Source organism: Colletotrichum siamense, assembly GCF_013390195.1.
Source record: "Colletotrichum siamense strain Cg363 chromosome Unknown KSG_Cg363_contig02, whole genome shotgun sequence".
Lineage (NCBI taxonomy): Eukaryota > Fungi > Ascomycota > Sordariomycetes > Glomerellales > Glomerellaceae > Colletotrichum > Colletotrichum siamense.
Window position 1 is genome coordinate 576,968 of NW_023501015.1, and position 22,779 is coordinate 599,746.

The window sequence follows — 22,779 nt, forward strand, 5'->3', positions numbered from 1 at the left end:
CGGGAAAGATGCAAATCAAAGAAAACGTGGAGAAATGGCGATTTCTCCGCGATTGTGTTTATTTCGAAGATACCGATACTCTCGTAAAGTCGCATTCGCACTTTCGTGCCACCAACACACTTTTAGGATCGCAACCAGGACCGTCATTAAGAGCCGATGTATGACAGGGGGGTCATAGACGCAACACAAACGGAATACGCCGCCTGATCACTCGCAATAAATGTGCCAAATCTTACTTCACTGCAGCACCTACATGATTTTTGACTCCAAAGGCTTACTAAAACGAGTCTGTGAAGTTAGCCATCTCTCCGTTCGGACCTCGGAGGACACCCACGAGAGAGAATCGCTATCGCCCAGGTCACAAGAAATAACGCGCAGACTCAACCTTCGACAGCTGCGTTCGTATGAGATCCACAATAGAAGCGCGCAGCTGGAAGTAAATCTCGCCTCAAATTACATGAGAAAGGGACGGTAGGAGAATACGTCCAGGCCAAAATAGGGTGAGCCAGCCCACTTACCCCACAAACCATCACGTTATCGCTATCCGCAAGCTGGGGAGAGGAGCGTATCCCGGCGCTTGCGGCTAGAGGACCCAAACTTTGAGCGCTGACCTTACACACCTCTACAAAGTCTTCTCGCTTGTATTCCAATTGGTCTCAATGATCTTGGCCTTCATATTAACACCTTAACACGGCTTGGCATGACGACTAGTCTCTCTATGAAAACTGCAAAACGTCTTTCGTACAACAACAAACACAGATCTCCAGCCGAAAAAATCTATTTAACCACCAATCACAGCTTTGACTCTTGAACATGAGAACACTTGATTTCTTTTAACTGTATTATTGCCTTGGCACACCATTGTCAAGAGACGGGAAGTCGCCAGATCCAGAGTTGCCAAGGACGACAGACGTCAAAATGCAATTGGGGCGTTTCAAACACTTTGCGATTTGAAAATTCAGAAAAATCACAACATGTTCATCAGGAATGCTTCCTCTTGTCAATATATATCGGACATCCTGCTTGGTGATTGTGCCTTTGTGATCCACGCCAGCACTCAGCCAAGTCCCCACAGGAAGATTCAACGATGCATTATTCTCGCCTTTTTGGTCTTGTGGCTACGGCTACCCTTACTGGAGCACTCCTGCTTCAGGTTGATCCCGATAGCCCTGGCCATGAGATCAGTCCCCTGCTTCATGGACTCATGTTCGAGGACATTAGTAACAGCGGTGACGGAGGTACGTAGTCTTCACCGTTTACACGACAGACCTTCGGGGTTGGTTCGTCACGAATCTAATACTATGAAAAGGTCTCTACTCACAGCAACTCCGCAACAACGCCTTCCAGGGCAAGGTGACCACGCTCGATCCCTGGACTGTCCACTATGGCTCGGCTAGCATTTCTCATGACGCCGACACCCCATTGACCAGCGCCATCACTTCGTCTCTGAAGATCACTGTCCCTCCCGGATCTGGTGGCTTCACTGGCGTCGCGAACCCTGGGTACCGCGGTATCATCGTCGATGGCGGCTACTACAACAGCACCTTCTGGCCTCGTGGCGACTTCCAAGGCGATGTCAAGATCCGACTGCTGGGAAATGAGACTGACGTTGAATACGGCTGGGCCATCATTCCTGTGGACTCCAAGGCCGATTCCTGGACCCGATACGAGGCCGGTTTCTGGACCACAGCGGCCCCCGATGGTGACAACCTTTGGGTTTTCGAAATCTTAGCCGAGACTCTGACCAGCGGATCCATCAACCTCGGTTACCCCACCCTGTTCCCTCCCACGTTCAAGGGAAGACAGAATGGCTTGACTGTGGATCTGTCGGAAGCCCTTGTCGATCTCAGCCCCCAGTTTCTCAGGTTTCCTGGTGGCAACAATCTGTAAGCCACCTAAGTTTCCTTGTCCTCTGAGTTGACTAGACTTACTAATCTCTTCATAGAGAGGGAGGCGGCCCGGACGACCGATGGAAGTGGAACGAGACACTCGGTGCTCTGGAATCCCGGCCAGGTCGTTGGGGTAGGTCTTGATCCCATGCCGTTGCAACGTTGATACGACGAGGCTAATCGTTTCTTCACGCTGGTATAGGTACTTGGGGATATGTCAACACTGATGGTCTTGGCCTCATGGAGTACTTCCACTGGTGCGAAGACATGTCTATGGAGCCTATCTTGGATGTTTGGGCTGGTCTTGGACTTGCAGGTCTCCCGCCATTGGTGGGAGCAGAGCTTGAGCCATATGTTGACGACGCGATTCGCGAGATAGAAGTTGGTTACCTTCTGCTTATCATCCAGTCGCAAGCTAACATTTACAGTTCGTTATCGGTGACATCAACACTTCTGGAGGCGCGCTTCGCGCTTCCCTCGGACATCCGGAGCCGTACCAACTCAACTTCGTCGAGATTGGAAACGAAGACAACCTCGCTGGTGGTTGTGAGTCTTACAAGGAACGATTCGTGCAATTTTTCGACGCCATCAAGGAGGCGTACCCGGAACTCACCATCCTCACATCCACGTCCGACCGCAACTGCCTGCCGGACCCGATCCCCGAGGGCGCATGGCTCGACTTCCACGACTACAACGTCCCGGAGAACTACATCAACGCTTTCGACTTTTACGACGACTGGGACCGCGCTCATCCCGTTTTCATCGGCGAGTACGCCAGGTGGGGCGTCAAGTGGTCGGACATGCGAGGTGCCTGCTCTGAGGCGGTCTATATGATGGGCTGGGAGCGCAATGCGGATGTGATCAAGTTGGCTGCCTATGCGCCCACGCTGCAGAACTACGACCCCGTCAACGGCCAATGGACTGTGAGAAATTCTTCCTCTCGTCGAAGCCCGTATAGTCAGCTAACGTATTTCTGACTAGCCCAACCTCATTCCATTCACCAACAAGCCTGATGGCATCGTCTACACGCCATCATACCATGTTAAGAAGATGTTCGCCACTAATCATGGCGAAGTTGTTGTCCCTGTCAAAGCTGATGTGGAGGTCAATCCAGGTAAATCACTCAACATCCTCATCCCTTGGAATAATCGTTGACCATTCATGTAGTTTGGTGGGCTGCGAGCAAGAAGGCAGATGGCCAAGTCATTGTCAAGCTTGCCAACTACGCTTCAAACTCGACTGAGGTTCGCATTCAGGTCCCTGGTAAGGCGAGCTTGGAGGCTTCTTTCACTTCCATCACTGCCGGCCCAGACGACGCCAACTCCGTCGAAAACCCTGACGTCATTGCTCCACCCGCTGTACTCAATATCTCTGGAGACGACGAGGGAGTTTTCACTGTTGAACTGGGTCAGTTTGGAGTTGGAGTTCTGGTGGTATAGAACTGGTTCGTTTTGCGAACATAAAGCTTCGGTGGAAACTGGTTGATCACTTCCAACGAGGACGGGGTCGAGAACGGGGACGAAGGTGGCGATAAGATAGCGTGACTATGATGTTGGACTTCAATTCTTCTTTGGGCATCTGCAAATCAAGTGTTCCTACAGCACTTTGAGTAAATAATTACACTCAGTCCCTTTCAGTAATCTCTTCTAAGTGCGAGGAATATTAGGATGGCTCGCACCTAGTACATGACCCCGAGGAAATCAGTAACAGAGAATGTGCCAGGCCGCACGACTAGACCAAAACCTCTACGACCAGTGTAAACGTTTGGCCGGCTATGGGTAGTCAGAACCCATACCTGAAGCTCATGCAGCCCAGGGCATTGAGAATTTCCTATGTCGCCCCTGCTTTCGCTGCTACACACGTGACATTGCCATTTCAACTGACAGCATCCAGCGACAGCATTTAGATAGGGCATGACGAGATTGACATTTGCCAAAGGTATTAAGATTACATGTACTCTCATGGTTCTAATAAACCTGATGATTTATTCCTTGTCGAAAGGCTTTCTGGCCGCTTTCTCAATCTTGATTTCAATCGTCTTGGTGATACCGGATGGTAGAGGAGCTTCAGCGAGACCCCGCTCGTTGATGTCCTCCACAAAGATGGTTTCGCCAACATTTTCGGACGTAAACAAGGATGAACGACTTGTTCCCGACTCCCTCCGAACTGGTGACTTGCCTGTATGGCCTCCACTCCACGTTGTCACATACGTTGCGCTTCCACGCGGTAATTGTTCGTGCTGTGTATGCCGTCTGGCGGCAAGTTGGAAAGACGAGTTGTCATGCGCACTCTGCTCAAATACGAGCCTTGAGGCAAGGATATCAATACTTGAATATTGTCAGCTTCCACGAGTGTGGCCATAATCGCAGAATCAAGACCCACAAGATAATGACAGGAAACATGCATTCCAAAGTGTAAACAAAGCGGTCTATCTGACTCGCTACCGTTTCGGCCTTCTGGATTGAAGGCTGGAAGAAGTATGCGACAGCCCGCGTTATTCCAATCAACGCTAGCACCGCTAGGCGAATTTCGGTGCTTCGCATAAGGTGCTGGAAGAGAGTCGGCACCATCGAAGCTCCCAAGGACAGACTCTTCGCCTCCGCGAACTTGCGCAATAGAAAGTACGCGCCAACGCACTCTAGAAGTGCCATGGAGGTGAAATAGCCCACGTGCAGCCCGTTGATGGTTGTTCTTAGCTGCGACTCGCCGTTGACCAAGATCTTCACCCGAGCAGTGAGAATGAGGATTCTGAGGACGAAGATGGCGACCATCATGAACCAGAACAGGGACATAAACACAACGCGGTCCCGATTCCTTAACACCTTGGTAAGAATGGCATAGCTGTAAAACGAGATACCGGCCTCTTGGACCTATCAAGGATCAGCATCGATGAACACAATTGTTTCATTGCACAAAAAGAATGGTCCTACACTACCATCCACAACAAGTCCGCAAAGGCAGACGATATCGCCGTGTTCAGGATAGGGTAATCTGCATAGAAGCTGTAGTAGCAGAGGCCATTTGCCGTGGCGCCAGCCGCCGATACGATGATAGGGATAAGCGAGACCGGGGAGAAGGCGGTGATGCCCGCGATCATGAACCCGAAGAGCACGTTTGCCAAGCCGATTGTGCTGAGGATCGCCCAACTGGTCTCAAAGTAAACGACCGCCATTCTGCCTCCTGAAGCGCCCGCATAAGTTGCATCGAAGTCAAAGCTTTACATGAACTTTAGTTTCCCCACAACTGTCTTATACAATTCGGGGCGACCGACAGCGGGCGTAAAGGGGACGAGCTGTCTCGCTCGCATGAGGATTCGCAGCCACGATTGCATTGCAGAAACTTAGACCGTTACGCAGACCTGCTCAGGAGTCTTGTCTTGCGCTCCAATAGCCCGCGCGAGAGCCCGCACCATGGATTTGTGGCTGGGGGCTAGAGTCGAGGCGCGCCAATGAGTGGCAGAGAGAAGCTCTACCGGAGTGTGGGGGAGAAACCTGGGGAAAAAAACGGTCATGCCGATCGTTTCAATACAGCTGTGCCTCTCTCATGTTGTGATTAGCTTCACTACATGATTGGATATGTCGTGGTATTACAGCTGTAGTTGGGTTGCAGTGTCAACTCGTGCCGGTGGGATGGGAAATTTCCCCGCATGGTTTTTCAAGCGAGAACCTCAGACTCGCCGTAATCGTCAGAGTCTGACATCCACACGGGGAATAATATCCTCAGGAACCCAAGCTTATGCATGACAGGTCACAGGACAAGCGGTCGCAGCACCTCTAGCGGTCTAGATAGGGAACGTTGGAGACGATCTCTGCCTGGAACCGGCAACTGACAGTGGAGCTGCCCTGGGTAATGTCCAGCGGCTGGATGTACGAGCCAACTGATCAGGCGACTGATGAGGTTTTCACAGTGATAGAGGAGAGGCGTAAAGTCCCTTCAGGGAACAAATCACAGATCTGGTCAGTTTTCCGGACTTGGCTGCCTAGGAGGGAAAATCAGATCGGGCATTAGAACACCAACGTGGCGTTGCTTGCGAACGTTCAGCTCTGTCTGCCCTCCCAATCCATATCTTCCGGCATAAGATTGCCGGGTAATGTCAAAACCTGTCTTGGGTGACACTGTCACTTCAGATAGGATATGATAGCATGCAAGTTGTGGCTTCTAGAAGGAGGGGAAGCTTCTGAAACCGTCCGAACTTGACCTGCATGATGCATCATGGCCACATGTTTCCCACATGGCAAGTGACGGCAGCATTGAGTGCCCGCAGATCCTTCAGTCGGTGTGAGGGCATCATCCATGTTGGGGATGGTGTGCCCTAATCGATGCCTTCGCATCAGCCACGCCAGTGGCTTTTCTCTTATAACAGTCTCCACGCAAGTCCAGGTTATGAATATGAATGAGATCAAGCTATGTGTTCATCCCAAGGGTGAAAGGCATTCTTATTCCAAGCGTTTGCTATTTACAGCCTTCTTCAGTTGACGTTTTGTTCTTTGGATGTAGCCCAGGCCACGATGCTGCTCTTTGCAAAGCCTATGCCTCCCAAAGTGCCAAAGAGGAGGACGCGAACAGGCATGTTATCTCCATTCTATTTCATACTTACCTTTACTTGTCGCTAACGAATTTCGATCTGTAGGCTGCGCCTCGTGGTATGCTACTTTTCCGCAGCAGTGGAACTCCCCACTGACATTGTCTCAAGTAAAGACGCAAGAAAGAAGTGCTGCGAGAGACGACCGCAGTGCACACGATGCGAAGAAAGAGGTCTGGACTGTGTCTACCTCCCAGTCAAGCGGCGCCGGTCTAGAGCCGACGGGATCACTTCCCAGCCGCGTCAAAAGGCCCCGGTACTGCGCTGTGAGCCAAAGACCGGGACAGAGTACTCCTGGGGACAGCTCTCCGAAGAACCCTGTGTCGAATCCTCCGAAGTGGCACTTTCCACTTCCAGCGTGTCATCATGCGACACACCTGATTGGGGTAGTTCGTCTTGCCAATTTGATCTTTCCGAAGATCAATTGGACTCAAGATTGTTCGAGCAGTTTGGAAACATGGATGAGCCAGGCTCCTGCTCGGATTTCACGCAGGAACTGATTACCACCTCCGCAACCTCTCAGCCAGGCCTTACTTCCATGCTCGAGCTGCCCTATCCCTCCTCCTTCAATCTCACCGATGACACCCAAGATCGGAAACTGATTCATCACTTTTGCACTGTTCTATCACATCTCATTGTTTTCACGGAGGAGCCGGACAACTCATTCCAAGAGCTCATTCTCCCACTTGCTTCCGAGAACTCCGCTGTCTTGCACGCCATGTGTGCTTTTTCCAAGGGACACCTTGAGTATATGGGCGTACAGGACTCCAAGCATTCATCCAACTTCCGCGTTCTGGCAGCGGAGGGCGTCTTCAGTCTCGTGCAGCAGAATTGCCGCTACGAGGAAGTACTGGCAGCGACCATGTTGCTCGTGTATTACGAATCGGTAAGCTCCATGCCCTTCTTGTTGGAACTTTACTGATCCAACACAGCTCACCCTCACTGGGTCCTCAAACATGGTACTTGAGCACCTTCGGAGTGCATTTGTTGTTCTGAGCTCCATGCCCAAGTCGGCAAAGAGCCAGAGCGTCAAGTTCCTCGAAAAGGTTGGTCTCAATACTGCAAAAACTACCGATACAATTCAAGTACTAATCGTAATCTAGGCATTTCAATTTTACGACGTCATTGCGGCCTTGTCACTCGCTGCCAGCCCAGTATCGGCCACGCCTGACTCAGACCACGAGTATCCCCTAGGTTTGCCATCTCCGAAGTTGACTCGGACGACCTTTGGAGACCCTCTTCTAGGCATGACTGGAGATCTCTGGCCTATTCTGTATCGGCTCAGCTCTCTCAAAGCCCTGAAGGGCGACTTGGAATCCGCCGTAACCGCAGATCAACAATCAAAGGTCTCGGTGCTACGCACGGAGTACGAAGCAACATCCAGAGCAATTGAGAACGCCTTGCAGGAGTGGGTACCACCAATACTGCCAAAGAACATCACCACGCCGTTTGAGACACAGGCAGGCGCACAAGATTCTCTACAGGCGATGGTGCACAACTCGCTGGCGTATCGCCATAGCGCACTGGTGTACTTGAACCGTTCTATCTACGGATACCCAGTCAACCATCCGGCTGTCCAAACGAACTGCTATCTAGCACTTAAGAGCTGTGTGGCAGTGATCTCTTCTGGCGGACCAGTGAATGCCCTTCTCTGGCCGCTGTTTGTGGCTGCTTGTGAGGCCATCACGGACCACGACCGTGGCCTTGCCAGATATGCCTTCATGGAAATTGAGAGAAGGCAAGGCATGATAAACATTGAGAGAGCTCGCGCCATCGTCCTTCATCAATGGGCCTCAGTGAGCATGGACAACGTGAATGACACCTGTAGTGGGCGGGTAGACACTTGGAGGGAAATCGCAGGAGGGATGGGGTTCACCATCATATTCGGCTAAAAGCGCATCACCTATTTTAGACCTATCTTACTACGTAATATCTAATCGCATTCATCAGGAATAACCGGTAAATCATTCTCTTCGTAGACTTGTCATTGGGTGGAACCCATGGCACAGACCCCTACTGTTTCTTCGATGATCCACCCAGGCGGGTGTCAATCGGCTAGACGATCGGCAGATCACACGCGGAAGAAGAGTCCTCGGCGGATGCTAGAAAAGCTGGAGTCAAGTTGATCAATAACCATAGCTCTTCGCGGTTCAAATGTGCTGCCCGGTCTGTTGAGCGCTGAGCTATCATGTCTCAGAAATACGTCACCTTGTTTGCCCTTCTGAACCAACCTTCGCTGCTCAGGCATTTGACTTCATTCACACATGATCCACATCATGAATTGACCAATCACATCATGATCCTGAGGTAGCTGCATTCAGCAAAAGCTGTCCCAGCAAGCAAAGCCTATGATTGAGATAGGAATGGAACATCCCCTAACATATTTCGCCGACTTTTGGAGAAAGCTGTCATGTTGTCGTGAAGTGGTTCACTTAATGCAAAATTTCAGTCACTGCGGATTTCATCAGCGCTGGCGAGCATCACTCACCTGCAGAGGGCCGGAGCGGCTGGGCTCTCATCCACGAGTGTTCAATCTTGGAACGAAAGTTCGGTCTTCAATGCCAATGTGAAATGTTGACAAGACATCAACAAGCCACATGCAGATACTAGTCAACGCTAGGAAATGATTCGGTCCCCCTTGAAGATTACTCTGAAATAGCTCGCAAAATATTGTCTCACAGCGGGCGCTCGGCATTGACAACGGCGATCATGTCATTCCTTCTCGACAACCAGACGTTCTTGCCCTGACATATATGGACGGCAATTCTTTTCATTAAATTCAATACATGCTCAGATCGTGTGCAAAAACCCGGTCAACTCGCTAATCGCAACATGACCGATCCCGCCACTGAGTACCACCCATGGGTCTCCGAGATTCAACTCGAAGTTCCCCAACTAGGCCCCAAGCTTGAGCCATGCGCCCACAAAACGAGCAAGTATGCGAACAAGAAAAGATTGGTGATTTGCTGTGATGGAACTTGGAATAACTCGTCAGTATTCGTATCACCGTAGGAGCTGAGAAAGAAGGCGCTGATGGAAGGGCTTCTACAGCAACCAGAAAGGCAACATCTCCACCAATGTTGCCCGGCTATCGGCTGCAGTCGCACACAAATGCTGCACCGGCATGCCCCAGATTGTGTTCTACCACCGCGGCGCAGGCACCGAGGAGTCCAAGGTCGCACAAGCCTTGGGCGGAGTGTTAGGGAAGGGGATTATTCAGGTGAGCTCATTTGCGTTACAATGCTCGTCTTTGAGCCGGATAATCATAACAAACTCGCCTCCTAGGATGTTGCCGACGTGTACCGTTTCATTTGCGACAACTACAACCCAGGGGATGACCTCGTCATTGTAGGCTTCTCCAGAGGTGCCTTCACCGCGCGATCCGTCTCGGGCATGGTCTGCAACATCGGTCTCCTCAATCGTGTCGGACTCGCCAACTTTGGGGACATCTTCCATGACTACCAGAACTTTCCTAATTGGAGGCCTGGCACCAAGTTCAATATCGAAGACCACCTCGCTGGCTTTACCCTCACCAATTACGAACGACTGGAAAGATTCCGGACAAAAGATAACAGGAAAGATCATGCCACATTACAGAAGGAACTCGACGAGGACAAGCAGAAGTTCTTCGACAGAATTACAAAGTGCAAGAAGCAGGACGTCGATGGCATGGACTTGATTACCATGGCTCAGAAGTATCGCGATTTCTTGGAGAAGGTTAGCAAGAGGACTTCTATCCCATATGATGATGATACTGACATGTTGATCTGTAGCATCAAATGATCCTTTGCGAGAGAACGTTGCAAGAGAGAGATGGCAAGACAGACTGGTACTTTGCACCAGTTGTTGTCACCATTCAGGCTGTCGGTCAGTATTCACGGAGGGACAAAGGTTCTGGAATCTAGCTAACATGTATAACAGGGGTCTGGGATACGGTCGGCAGCCTCGGCTGGCCTAAGATGCCTTGGGAGAAGATTCGCACCGATAGAAGCGCCGATGAAGTAAGCAATCTTCCATAATATTGTATTAGGCATCTGAGTTAACAGTCTTTAGCTTCGATTCGCCAGTCTGGATGTTCACCCCAATGTCGAGCACGCATTCCACGCCTTAGCCCTCGATGAATGGCGGACTGCCTTTTCCCCCACTCTTTGGGGCAAGAGGGGCAACACCACCACCCATCTTCGTCAAGTATGGTTTCCAGGAAGCCACAGTAACGTCGGCGGGGGTTTTGAGGATCAACAGATCGCGACCATTGCGCTTGCATGTATGTATTTGTTCGCCTTCCCTTGACGAAGCAGTCAGCAAGTGACTAACACCCATTTCTTGCAGGGATGGCGGATCAACTCGCCTCAGTTGGAGTTGAGTTTTCCACCCCAGAGATGAAGCGAATTTTCTACACCCTCGATCCATCTGTCGAGGCCCGAGAATGGGGCAAGGGCCGCATCTCTAGCCCTTCGGCGACTACCGCAATCCCCGACAAAGCTTACAACGCTCTTTGGTACCCTTGGCAGACCGTCACGGGTGGGAATACTGTGGCTGGCACGCGCACGCCTGGGTCCTACATGGAGGATGGCAGAAAAGACGTTATTCAAGAACCCAACGAACTCATCCACCCATCTGTACGCATTCGCTATCTCTACGATGGTCTTGGATTGGACGACAATGGCGACTGGGAATGTTCTGCTTTGACCAAGAATGGGTACAAATTGCAGAAGAGCAGCGTCCCTCTCCAAGTCGAAGATCCTCACCACAAGGACTTCATTGCGTCGACGTACGAGACGCTCAGTGGGACTGTCGCATCAGTTCACGGAGGAATGCCGATCGACCCCAATACCGATCATAAACTGGTCCTCCACCAGCTTCCTTTTGAGTCTGATCTCTACCAATTGGAGGAAGCGAAGAATAACTGGGTATGGGAGAAGGAAGGCAAGATTCTCCCAGAAGAGCGCATTGGAATGTGGGAGAGGCTCTTCATTGAAGTCAACCACAACCTTCTCTACAGACAAAAAGAGACACAGAGACTAAAGGAAGAGCGGGAGGCAGCTGAGCTCAAGAGCAATGGCTGGTTTTCTGGCATCCAGTCTTGGGCTGGGGATAAGGTCAACACTGCACGCAGCGCTGCTGGTAGTGCTCTCACCAACACCGTGGGCAGGCTGCTCCCTAGCTCTGGGAAGCTGAAGCCTGCGGATTATCACCCGGACTTTGGGTATCACGACTTTGTTTCTTGGCAGAAAGGGGACGCAACAAAGACTACCAGGAAGATTAGAACCTAGAGCTATTGAATGGGAAATTTGCTCTTCGGCCGTATACCTCTAGCTGCTAGGTATGTAATTGAGTAGAGCATTGTTCAGCGATTATTATTCCTCTTTCTCTCTACTACTAATAATCGCATATTCACTATTCTCTTCTTTGATGTTTCTTATCATACTCAATGAGGTCTTCGTCGTCCTCGTTGTCGTCCTTGTTATTGTTGTCCTCGTCATCGTCCTTGTCGTCGCCCTCGTCCTCGTCCTCGTCCTCGTTGTCGCCCTCATCGTCGTCCTCGTTATCGTCCTCGTCATCGCTGTCCTCGTTGTCGTCTCTGTTGTTATCACAGTGATCACTAGTCGCGTGAAAGTCGAAAAGTCTTATTGAGATGGAGTGGAAATGATGCGCACTGGCATCTGGGCAAGATTTGAATTTTGTCATTAGAAGAATGCAGGCTCCCGGAGTTGCAACTGAAACGAAAACATGAAACGAGTACCGCTAGAGTCTAAGGTAGCTATATACAAATTCAGTCAGTTATGTACATTTTGACCCGTCTAATACCCCGACTCAATTCTCTCCATTATTAATTCTGACCAATGTGCTTCTCGCAGCAACAAAAGTGCCCAGTGATCTGATAGTCGAGTCGCCAACCATGTCAAAAACGGCGACCTCAGCGCCCATCTCCTTCGACAACCAAGTCCTCAATTCCACGGCTACCAAGGAATCAACGCCATACGCGTGCAGGGGCTGCGATGAATCAATAGTGGCAGCGTCAATTCCCAGAGCTCTGGAGAGTTTCTGGACGATGGCCTTGGTAATGACGTTCTCAGCAGCCTCAAGCGTCTCGGCACCAGCTAGCAACATGCTGTAGTTTACAGAGTCCTTGCTGTCCTCGGTGTTGCCACCCATCGTGCGAATCTGGTGGATATGCTTGAACAAAGGCTCGTGCATCCAGCCAGGGAACTCAATACCCTTGGACCGGAGGGTCTCGGGGATCTCGAAGCCCAGCGAGATCTGGGATCGAACGAGAGGAGCAACTGAGTTGGCCGGGTTACAGATCTCGTCCAAAAGAGCATGATACTCTTCTTCTCTCAGAGCAGCATAGCCCTGGGCACGGAGGTGGCCCATGACGTCGATTTTCTCGGCGGCATAACCGACTGACAGGATGATGCCGAGATCGAGGACAGTAGCTTTGAGGCCATGGCTGACGCGGTAGCGGGCAAGGGCATCCTGGTATGCGTTGCCGACACAGTAGTTGGCCTGGCCGCCCTTTCCAACGATACCGGAGCCAGAGGAAAGGAGGATGAAGAAGTCCATGTCCTTTGGCAAGACCTCGTGGAGGTTCCAAGATGCATGCACCTTGGGTCGAACGGCAGTATCGTAGTCCTCCAAGGTCATGTTCGCAAAAACGGCGTCCTTGAGAACCATTGAGCCCTGGATGCATCCCTTGATCGGAGGCATGTTATTCTGGCAGTCCTCAAGAACGCGCTCGAGAGTCTGTCTACTGGTCACATCGCAAGGTGGAGCGACGACACGCACACCTTGGGACTCAAGCTCGGCAATGAGCTTCTGACCTGACTCACGAACGGGGCCGAAACGGGAGAGCAAAATGAGATTCTTGGCCCCACGCCGGACCATCCAGCTGGCCATGCTGCGTCCAAGACCACCCAGACCACCGGAAATAACATAAGACGCATTGTGATCGAAGTGGTAAGTTGGCTTCTGGCTCGGCATAATCTGTTTACTGAGTTAGCGTCAATTCAAGGCGCACAGTTGTCCGTCTACACTTACCATAACTTTATCGTCATCGTGCGGTTCAATCACGATCTTGCCGGAATGGGCACCACTTTGCATGTATCGGAACGCTTCCTCAACACGTGACAGAGGATAGGTTGTAACGGGGCGCAGCTCGCTGATCTTGCCCTCGGCAACAAGCTGCATGATAGCCCTGAGAACCCTGTTGAAAGAATCCTCGTGGTTCTCGCCAAAGTAGCTGACATCCAAGAACTCGAAGCGGACGTTGTTCTTGAACTTCTCCATATTCAGACGAGCAGACGAGTAAATGTCGACTTTCCCGATTTCAACAAAGCGACCGAAGGGAGCAATGACGTCCCAGGAGGCACGAAGCGCTGCGCCAGAGAGAGCATTGACAACGACGTCCACGCCTCTGCCCTTCGTCATGCGCTTAATACCCTGCGCAAATGTCAAGTCGCGATTGGAAAAGATGTGGTCTCGTGGGATGCCGTATTCCTTCTCGAGAAGCTCGCACTTATCGAGGGATCCCACAGTAGCGTAGACTTCAGCGCCGCGAAGGTGGGCAAGCTGAATGCAGGCCTGGCCAACACCGCCGGCTGCCGCATGAATGAGGACGGTCTCTCCAGGCTGAACGTTTGCGATGTCATACAACACGCAGTAGGCGGTGACGAAAACGACAGGGAGAGTGGCCGCATTGATGAAGGAGAGGTTATCAGGAAGCTTGGCGAGGGCCTTGTAAGGAGTCCTGGCGTAGGTCTTCACCGAACCTCTCAGCATACCTGCGACTCTGTCGCCAGGCTTGAGAGGAGAGTCTTTGCCAGCCCTAGTGACGATACCAGAAGCCTCGATACCAATCTGGTTGCCAATCACCTGACCGAGCGAGACCATGATGTCGAGGAAGTTGAGACCACTCGCCATCACCTTGAACTCGACTTGATCATCCGCGAGAGGCTGCTCGTATAGCGGATCGTCAATGAAATGCAGCGTGTCAAGAAGACCAGGCGATCCGACGACCATTTTCAGAGCTCTGCTGGGATCGGAGCCGAACTCTACTTCAACAGGTCTCGGCTTGTTCGTCTTGGCGTTGATGGCCTTGTCCATGTAAGTTGCCTCCACCAGACGGGGGATGTGAATAGTTCCATCAACCACTGCGAACTGGTTGTCCACAACTGACTCATCTCCAGAAAGGAAAATGGCATCAAACAGCTGAGTGGTGTACTTGGAGATGCTCTCAACGTCTCTGCCATTTTCAAGCGACAAGGTAACGAACTTCAGCTTGGGATTCTCCGCTCTGACGGTTCTTGAGAAACCAGTCACTAGCTCCGCGGTCGGAGTCTTGCATGATGGGCCACCACCAGCAGCCAACCACAAGAGACCACTGGCAGACGTCACCATCTTCTTCAGGCCGTCGAACTGCTCGGGTGCCATGTCCAACAAGAATGGGTGTGCCTGCAGATCACCCAGGAAGATGCAGACCTTGTGAGCGAAGTCGTCCGCCTGAAGGTCGAGGAGCGAGCAGATGCGACTTTCAACACCCAACTGAGCGAGGGTTCTGTCGAGATTTGCAGCAACAGAGTCAGAAACTCCCGAGGAAGAGGAAGTCACCAGCATAACCTCTGGATGAGCTCGAGGCTTCGCGTCTGCGGTGGATGCAGTGGCAACCATGAGGGAACTGACGTGGTTTTTGGGGTCATGGTAGTCTGTGAAAGACAAATCCACACCAGTGAACCCGGTCCGCTTCATGTGTTCAGACCAGTCAGGCACGCTGAGAAGGGGACTCCATTGGCGGTAGTTCTCCTCAGACAGCCACCAACCGGGCAGCAGACCGAAGCCAAAACCGGTTTGCATGAGGGTGTTGTTGGTGATCTCGTACAGAAGAAGCTGAGCACCGGGCTTCATCAACTTGCGGACGTGCTTTAGAGTGACATCGAGGCTCTGCGTGGCATGGAAGACGTTTGCAGCAACGACGAGGTCGTACTTGCCAAGCTCAAATCCCTGGGCAACAGGGTCGTTCTCGATGTTGAGCGTCTTGAAATTCATGCGGTCGACGGCGTAGTGGAACACTTCTCTGGCTTTCTCAAAGAATGAAGGGGAGATGTCGGTGAAGTCGTAGCTAGCAAAGCGAATGCCGCTGGCGTTGGGGTCCTTGTAGTGAGTGAGGGTCTGCAGCATCGGATGCGTCATACCGCCGGTGCCAGCACCAATTTCAAGAACCTTCATACCAGGCTCCTTAGTGGCCAGAGCATCCACATAGGCAGAAAGCCTCTGATAGCTGATGGCAGCACCCGTTGCGGCGCGATAGACATTTTCCGCGCGCTTCTCGGCGAAGAGAACCTGAAGGGGATCAAGCTTCCCAGCCAGAACGTCCGGCATGGCCCGACCGACGGCAACAACAAGGGTGGCCTCAGGAGACTTGCCATCCATCTTGTCCTCAAGCTCCTTGAGATAGGTGCCATCCTCTGCAAGCTTGTCCATTTCGGGGTCGAGATGGAAGTTCTTGCCATCGGCATACCGCTCGAACTGCCAGCGCATCCAGTCAACGTACTTTTGGTGGTGAGGCTTCATCTCCTTCTCCATTTCAGGAGTGACAGTCTTCATGTATCTCTTCATGTACAAGAAGCACAACGTCTCAAGGTTCTTGATAAGCTCAGATGGGTCGAACTTGAGAAGCTCCTCGTCAGCAAGGAAAGTGCGGGTGGCGATCTCCTGGTTCACGAAGCTGACGTCAGGCTTCCAGTCAATGTTGAAGCAGAGATGGCGGCCGGAGTCAGAACCGTTGTTGGAAGAGTTTTGAGCGATTGCGGTAGACACAAAACCCTCAGCAACAACCAAAGGCTCTCCAGTCGCTGCATCAATGGAAGTGAAGGTCGCCTCAGCCTGGCGAAGACCAAGGAACTTGGCGTGGGCGTGGACTCTGTGCGGGCTCTGGAGTTTGGCGCCGTCTGCGGAAAGCCAGAGCTCCTTGAATGACGTAGGAATCATCACCTTTCCCATCTCCTTACCACCCATGGTCATGGCGACGACAACGCTTTGGATGACACCATCGAGGGTAGTGGGGTGGATGTGATGAGGCTGAATGTAACCGTAGGCCATCTTGCTCTTGATATCGGGGGGCGTGACGGTGGCAACTGAGTTACGCTGGGCATCGATGCGAACATCAGACAGATTCTGGAAGGTAGGTCCGAAGTCAAAACCGACAGTCTGCAGGATCTCATAAAGCTGCTTCATCTGAACCTCCTCAGTACAAGACGTCTCAGCATCCCGGACGGTGTCCACACAGCGCTCGGCAAAGAGACGATCTTCAAGGCCGTTGTCAACGGGGGTGTATGGAACTTCGTACTCCGTCTGGATGAGGCCACGGCAGTGCTCAACCCAACCATCGTTCTCATAGCTGCGAAGCTCAAACTCGCTCCAGTTGGATGCAGCTAAAGCCGTGCTATCGACGTACGGGCGCATGTGGAAGTGAGTCTCAACGCCGTCGGAATTGAGAGGCACCCTCAAGGCCATGTGCAAAGAGACTTCCTTGAACCTGAAGCCCTTGATCTTTCTCTCTGGCGCTGCGAGCTGAAGGCTGGCCTCGATCGCCATCACTAGCATGCCAGCGGCCGGGTACAAGGTCGCACCGGTGACGCGATGGTCCTTGACCCACGGGTTCTCGTTGACCCTGATCCAGTTTCTCCAGATGGCATTGGACTTGTCCCAGTCGGGCACAGGAGCGCCCAAGAGTTCGTGACGAGCATGCTGCCGGAAGCGGTAGCCCTTGCTCAGACGGCTCTCGGCCCAGAAGGTCTTGGTGTGGTTGAAAGGATAGCTGGGAAGATCTACCAGAAGCTTAGGCTGAGCATCGCTGACTGCATTGAAGTCGATGGCATGGCCCTTGCAGAATAGCCAACCGACAGTCTGAAGAAGAGTGGTTGTGGCGGACTGCTTGCGCACGAGTACTGACTCATAAGCCACAGAAGAGGTGTTCGAGAGCTGAGCTAGGATCTCTCTGACAGGACCCTTGAGTGCCGCATGGGGACCAATCTCCACAAGCTCGGTAATGGGTGTGCCCTTGTACTTGGCTCCAAGTTTCTTGGTCTTTTTATTGGAGTCATTGACCAGAGCAGACAGAGCCTGGGAGAAGAGCACCGGGGAGAGCAGGTTCTTAACCCAATATCCATGGCTTCTAAGGGCGCTGATGTCAATAGCCTTGCCCTCAAGGGAGGAGTAGAAGGTTGGGCGAGCCGAGTCATTGAGGTAAACCCCAGCTTTCATCTTGCCAATTACACGGTTGTACTCGGCAGCGATGGGCTCCATGAGTGGGGAGTGGTAGGCGTTCTGAACAGTGAGCTTGCGGGCGAAGACACCATTCTCGTCAAGCTTCTCCTTGAGAGCATCGATGAGTTCGACGCTACCACTAATAGTGACATTCTTGGGACTGTTGACACAGGCCACAACTAGAACTTGGGTCTTGGATTGCTCAATGTCAGCAATGTAGCTCTCTGCCTCAGCTTGGCCCAAGCCGACCGACATCATGCCGCCAGTGTGAGAAACCTCACCACGGGACAGTTGAGAAGAGAGAGCGCCTCGGTGAAAGGCAAGTCTCAGCGCGGTGGACTTGGAGATTGCCCCAACAGCGTACGCTGCAGCAATTTCTCCGGAGGAGTGACCAACAACTGAACCGGCAGAGACACCGTAGCTCGTCAGCAGGTCAACCAAGGCAATCTGCAGGGCAGTGCAAAGAGGTTGACTGAATTCAGCGTCATTGACGCGGGAAGACTTCTCGTCTTTCATGAGCTCCTCAGTCAAGGTCCACTCACACCCAATCTCATGGAGGTAGTCCGACGCAGAATCCAGGCTCTCCTTGAAAGAAGGGACTTCGAGGAGTTCACGTCCCATGGCGTACCACTGAGCACCCTGTCCAGTGAAAATAAAGGCAAGCTTGGGCTTGGTGCCGGCCTTGATAGCTGTCAGCTTGCCGCCAAGCTTCTCGATGAGGGCATCGATGCTAGGTGCGACGATGTTGGCTCTATGGGCGAGTTGAGATCTCCGAGACGATAAAGTGAAGCTGAGATCCTCGAGGTACTTGGCCTCATCATCGATCTGATCCTTCTTAGAGGATAGGTACTGCTGGTAGGTCTCCGCAAGGCGGCCAATACCGCTCTCATCTGCAGAGGAGAGTACGAAAATTCTGTCTGCAGCGTTCGGGCCAAGACCTCCATTTGTCTTGGTGGCACCGGTGCTGTGGCCGTTGGTAGCTCCTAACTCTTCGGTCTTCACGCCGTTATGTCCGTTCGCGCCAGGGGCCTCGCCGTTAGAGTGGCCATTCGCCTCGATTGGCTCGGAGATCTCAACCTTGGGAGCACCCAAAAGCTTCTTGTTCGGAAGCTCGGCAGTGCAATGTTGACCCTTCAAGCCATGATCCTTGAGGTAGTTGAAAGCATCGTCCATGATGACGTGGGCATTGGATCCACCGTAACCAAAGGAGTTGATCGAAGCCCGTCGGAGACCATCAGTCGGCCACAGGGTGTTTTCTGTGGGGAACTTGAGATGCCACTCAGGAATTATCTTGGGGTTTGCCTTCTCGAACCAAATATTGGGAGGGATCACTCCTGTCTCAAGGACTTGGACAGCCTTGATGAGACCGGCAATGCCAGCAGCGCCCTCAAGATGACCAATGTTAGACTTAACGGCACCAACAATGAGAGGCTCCTCAGGAGAGCGATACTTGCTGAACACCTGGGCAATGGCGCTGGCTTCGATGGGGTCTCCGACAGGGGTTCCGGTACCGTGAGCCTCGAAGAACCGTGTCACACTCGGGTCAAGCCCAGCCTGGCGATAGGCTGTCTCGGCAGCGTCAACCTGAGCCTGCTTGGTGGGTTGAGTGATTCCAGGTGACTTTCCATCTTGGTTGGCAACAGTGCTGCGAATGACGGCACGGATGGTGTCTTGGTCGCGGACTGCATCAGAGAGACGCTTCAAGAGGAGGATACCAAAACCCTCGCCTCTAGAGTATCCGTTGGCGCGGTGATCGAAGCTATAACACTTTGAGTCTGGCGAAAGGAAGCCAAGACTAGTGAGGGGAATACAGGTGTCCGGGTTGTAGAAGAGATTGGCTCCGCCAACGATGGCCATAGAGGACTCTCCCATCTTCAAACTGTTACAGGCCAAGTGACAAGCCATCAAACTGCTCGAGCAAGCAGTATCAAGAGTCATGCTGGCACCGTGAAAGTCGTAAAACCAACTAAGACGGTTGGACAGCATGGCAGTACCAGTACCAGTTGCCAGGTATCTAAGATCGAGCTCGGGGTCACGCGTAATGACTCCATCGTACTCGCGTGTGAAGCACCCAATGTAGACAGAGGTATCGGAACCAACAGCTTTCTTCATGGGAATACCAGCTGACATGCTATTAGCATTTGATACATACTCCAATGCTGATCACGAAAGCTTACCATTTTCCAGAGCGCGGTAAACACATTCCAGCAGCCCTCGCTGCTGAGGATCCATGCACGCCGCTTCCGCAGGCGGAATAGAGAAGAAGGGGGCATCAAAAGCTGCAAGATCACCCTTGATATGGTGTCCCTTACGAATATTGATCTAGGAATATCATTAGTGATTGTGATAAATTGGGGAACACCAGGGATCACTTACAGCACCAGCCCTTTCGGGATCTGGATGATAGAAAGCATCAATGTTGTATCGTTCTTTGCCGATATCACTCAGGGCAGAACGACCCTCAAGCAAAAGCTTCTGGAACCCCTCGGGAGTCGAGGCATCACCAGGAAACTTGAGATCAATACCGATAATGGCAATGTCTTCGTCGTAGGTGCTAGATGCACTATTGTGGGTGGTTGTGGCAGGCATGGTGATAGATGAGTTGATGGTAATCTTGTTGAATAAAAGGAGAAGTGTCCAGGATATCCCTCACTCGGTTGAACGAATCAAGGCTTGCTGAATGATGGGGAATGATCAAAGGTGAGTATGGCTTGGAATGACCACACAAACTTCCTCGTGGTGACATTGGCCTTATATCAAATTCGTCAGTTTGATATCAGTGTGCAAGCTGAAGAGAGACGAAACCATGGTATTGCTACTACAGTGGAGTTTCCCGGAATGGCCTCATCTCAGCGGCTATACGATGACATGGCGGCGTGCCGACTGATTCATCTGCCTGTTCACTTGTCAATCTATGGCCTGCCGGTCCCATCCATCGGGTGAGGCTGAGTGACAACTATCAACCACGTTTGTGACTTCTCCGGCATGGGGGGTTGATTTCAGGATTGGAAACAAGCATTTCGAGGTATGAATCACATCCATACCGTGCCACCATGAGACATATCTCACCATGGAAGTAACCTATCGCCTGAATAGGTATCATCGTAAAGGAGATGCAGCTGAGATCCTTCCGTCAGAATATGGACACTAAGCAAGGTTGACCAAAGGATCATGACAACCTGAAGTTGTCTTGCATCAAGACTGACAGGCTGATCAAATCTAACCTGTCTAGTAAATAGCTTCAACGGGGTGTTGATCCACCACGCAACGTCGCTATTTGTGTCTCTCATACAAGATGTAAGCACGGCAACTTTGCCGGGGAATGGTGGCGGCGATGTTATCAGCCCGTACGTGGGAGGATTCCATCATGTAATTATGGAGGCGGGCATGGTCTAGGCAGAAGCCGTTTGAGCGGCACGATGGCCCGATTCAAGTGACTAGTTTAGTGTCGTTAGTGCCAAGGCTAGTCAGTGTCTGGAACCGGCCTTCTCAGCCCTAACTATTCTCTCCATTTTAGATGTCTGCAGGCATGGACGCCTAGCAGGGGATTGAATAAGTGGAGGTGGCTTGCAGTAAAAATGGTAGGGTTGAATCTACAAAGGTTTATGTCATTTGATATGCTGGGACTCAATTGAACAACACACGGTGGCAATTCATATCCATGGATGTGGCTTAAGACATGATTAATAACATTAAGTTGTTATCAGTGGCGCAATTACGCCGTTCTGCACTATTTAGGCTAATTCATAATCGAAGACCAGGCGGGCCGTCTCCCGTTTGCCTTCCTTCGTCACAACAATCTTACGAACATAACGTCTGATACCGTCAATCTCTTCGAACCCCCACGTTTGCTCTTGAGTCCATGCGTGGTCAAGATTTTCAACCTTGATCATGATGACAGGGTCTTGACTGTGCTCCTTCTGAAGCCCAGCTGTGAGGAATTTATCCTTGATCTGCCCCACTCAATTAGCTCAACGCAACACAGCCGGTGAACATATGTGACCATTAACACGCAATACTGTGTTCCCTTGGATCCTTCCATCGGATCTCCAATGGAGTTACGCCAGCATGCAAGGGACTTATCCGCAGGGTTCACAGAATATGGGTTGTAATTTTGGATGATGCAGGGCAAGTGAGGTGGGGGAGGGGCAATGCTTACATCGGACAGTGCCGACCATCCATTCTGGACCCTGAGACGACCAAAGTTGGCATCGGTACGCTCAACGACGTCCCAGTTGAGCAAACGACGCTCCTTGGCTTTGTGGATTCCCCCTCCAATGACGTTCTCGGCCTCGATCACGTCGACGCCATTTTCAGGGGGGCAGGCCTTGATGTTGATGACAATCGGTACGGCACCCATTGCCTTGCGGATGGCCCAATTGATGCCTTGCTGTTTGTTTTGCAAAATCAGTAGCCCGCATCACGGAAGGAGAAAATGTCTTCGTGTTAGAGTCTGTCCAGGTACTAACAATAGCAAGAAGCGGATCGGAACTGTCTGAAAGCTGCTTATTGGTTCTGAACTTGCCAGTCAAGTTGTGCAGCGTGCAGGTCGATGGAGCAGCCATTTTGCTGGTTCAAGGTTGTAAGAACAAGTGGAGACAAAATGATGAGCACTGAATGAGGTGACCAAGAAATTCGGAACTTTATCCCGCGTGGTATCCATCTCCTGAGTTTACCATTTTAATATTGATACTTCGGAAGAATCAGCTTGCCCATTACTGCCTGGTGATAGTGAGAGTTGATAGGCAGATTTGGAACTAGCCAGGATACAACTGCAAGGAATCCTTCAGATGTCGCTAGTGATGACAGGACTGTTGGCTTCACGAGTTTGCCATGCGCCGTGTTCACGGATTGCATCCACACTAACCTGGCGGGTCGTGGATGGAGCCCCTTGTTTGTTTACAATCACCCTCCGTGTCAAAATTGCGAAGCGAACGCCCCTCTCCGCAATAAGACGCACCCCTCTCAATCCTAGCACATCTCGACCCACTCTTCGCGAGGTTTTATCCATTTCAGGAAAGGTGCGTCAGAAATAAGCGCGAAACA

At 51.7% G+C, this 22,779-nt stretch overlaps 6 protein-coding genes across 6 annotated transcripts; 3 read left to right on the forward strand and 3 right to left on the reverse strand.

The window, feature by feature from the left end:
- Positions 1-1,087: 1,087 nt before the first annotated feature.
- Positions 1,088-3,328, forward strand: abfA-0 (Alpha-L-arabinofuranosidase A; the record flags this gene model as incomplete). Its single annotated transcript, XM_036634020.1, has 7 exons — positions 1,088-1,238; positions 1,310-1,886; positions 1,946-2,022; positions 2,092-2,270; positions 2,318-2,812; positions 2,871-3,003; positions 3,057-3,328. The coding sequence occupies 7 exons, from the start codon at positions 1,088-1,090 to the stop codon at positions 3,326-3,328; spliced, it is 1,884 nt and encodes a 627-aa protein (XP_036500256.1).
- Positions 3,329-3,873: 545 nt separating this feature from the next.
- Positions 3,874-5,061, reverse strand: CGCS363_v002172 (uncharacterized protein; the record flags this gene model as incomplete). The annotated part of the gene is made up of 3 exons (XM_036634021.1): positions 3,874-4,216; positions 4,272-4,759; positions 4,825-5,061. 3 exons carry the CDS (start codon positions 5,059-5,061, stop codon positions 3,874-3,876), a joined length of 1,068 nt encoding a protein of 355 aa, XP_036500257.1.
- A 1,867-nt stretch (positions 5,062-6,928) lies between these two features.
- Positions 6,929-8,363, forward strand: ARA1-2 (L-arabinose-responsive transcription regulator ARA1; the record flags this gene model as incomplete). Its single annotated transcript, XM_036634022.1, has 3 exons — positions 6,929-7,357; positions 7,404-7,517; positions 7,575-8,363. 3 exons carry the CDS (start codon positions 6,929-6,931, stop codon positions 8,361-8,363), a joined length of 1,332 nt encoding a protein of 443 aa, XP_036500258.1.
- Positions 8,364-9,303: 940 nt separating this feature from the next.
- On the forward strand, positions 9,304-11,744 carry CGCS363_v002174 (uncharacterized protein; the record flags this gene model as incomplete). Its single annotated transcript, XM_036634023.1, has 7 exons — positions 9,304-9,407; positions 9,523-9,691; positions 9,757-10,188; positions 10,245-10,338; positions 10,393-10,472; positions 10,525-10,735; positions 10,801-11,744. The coding sequence occupies 7 exons, from the start codon at positions 9,304-9,306 to the stop codon at positions 11,742-11,744; spliced, it is 2,034 nt and encodes a 677-aa protein (XP_036500251.1).
- A 39-nt stretch (positions 11,745-11,783) lies between these two features.
- Positions 11,784-20,322, reverse strand: alt5-3 (Highly reducing polyketide synthase alt5; the record flags this gene model as incomplete). The annotated part of the gene is made up of 6 exons (XM_036634024.1): positions 11,784-11,787; positions 11,900-12,052; positions 12,455-13,455; positions 13,510-19,856; positions 19,911-20,055; positions 20,110-20,322. The coding sequence occupies 6 exons, from the start codon at positions 20,320-20,322 to the stop codon at positions 11,784-11,786; spliced, it is 7,863 nt and encodes a 2,620-aa protein (XP_036500252.1).
- Positions 20,323-21,467: 1,145 nt separating this feature from the next.
- CGCS363_v002176 (uncharacterized protein) lies at positions 21,468-22,298 on the reverse strand (the record flags this gene model as incomplete). Its single annotated transcript, XM_036634025.1, has 3 exons — positions 21,468-21,686; positions 21,893-22,123; positions 22,203-22,298. The coding sequence occupies 3 exons, from the start codon at positions 22,296-22,298 to the stop codon at positions 21,468-21,470; spliced, it is 546 nt and encodes a 181-aa protein (XP_036500253.1).
- Between the last annotated feature and the right edge of the window lie 481 nt (positions 22,299-22,779).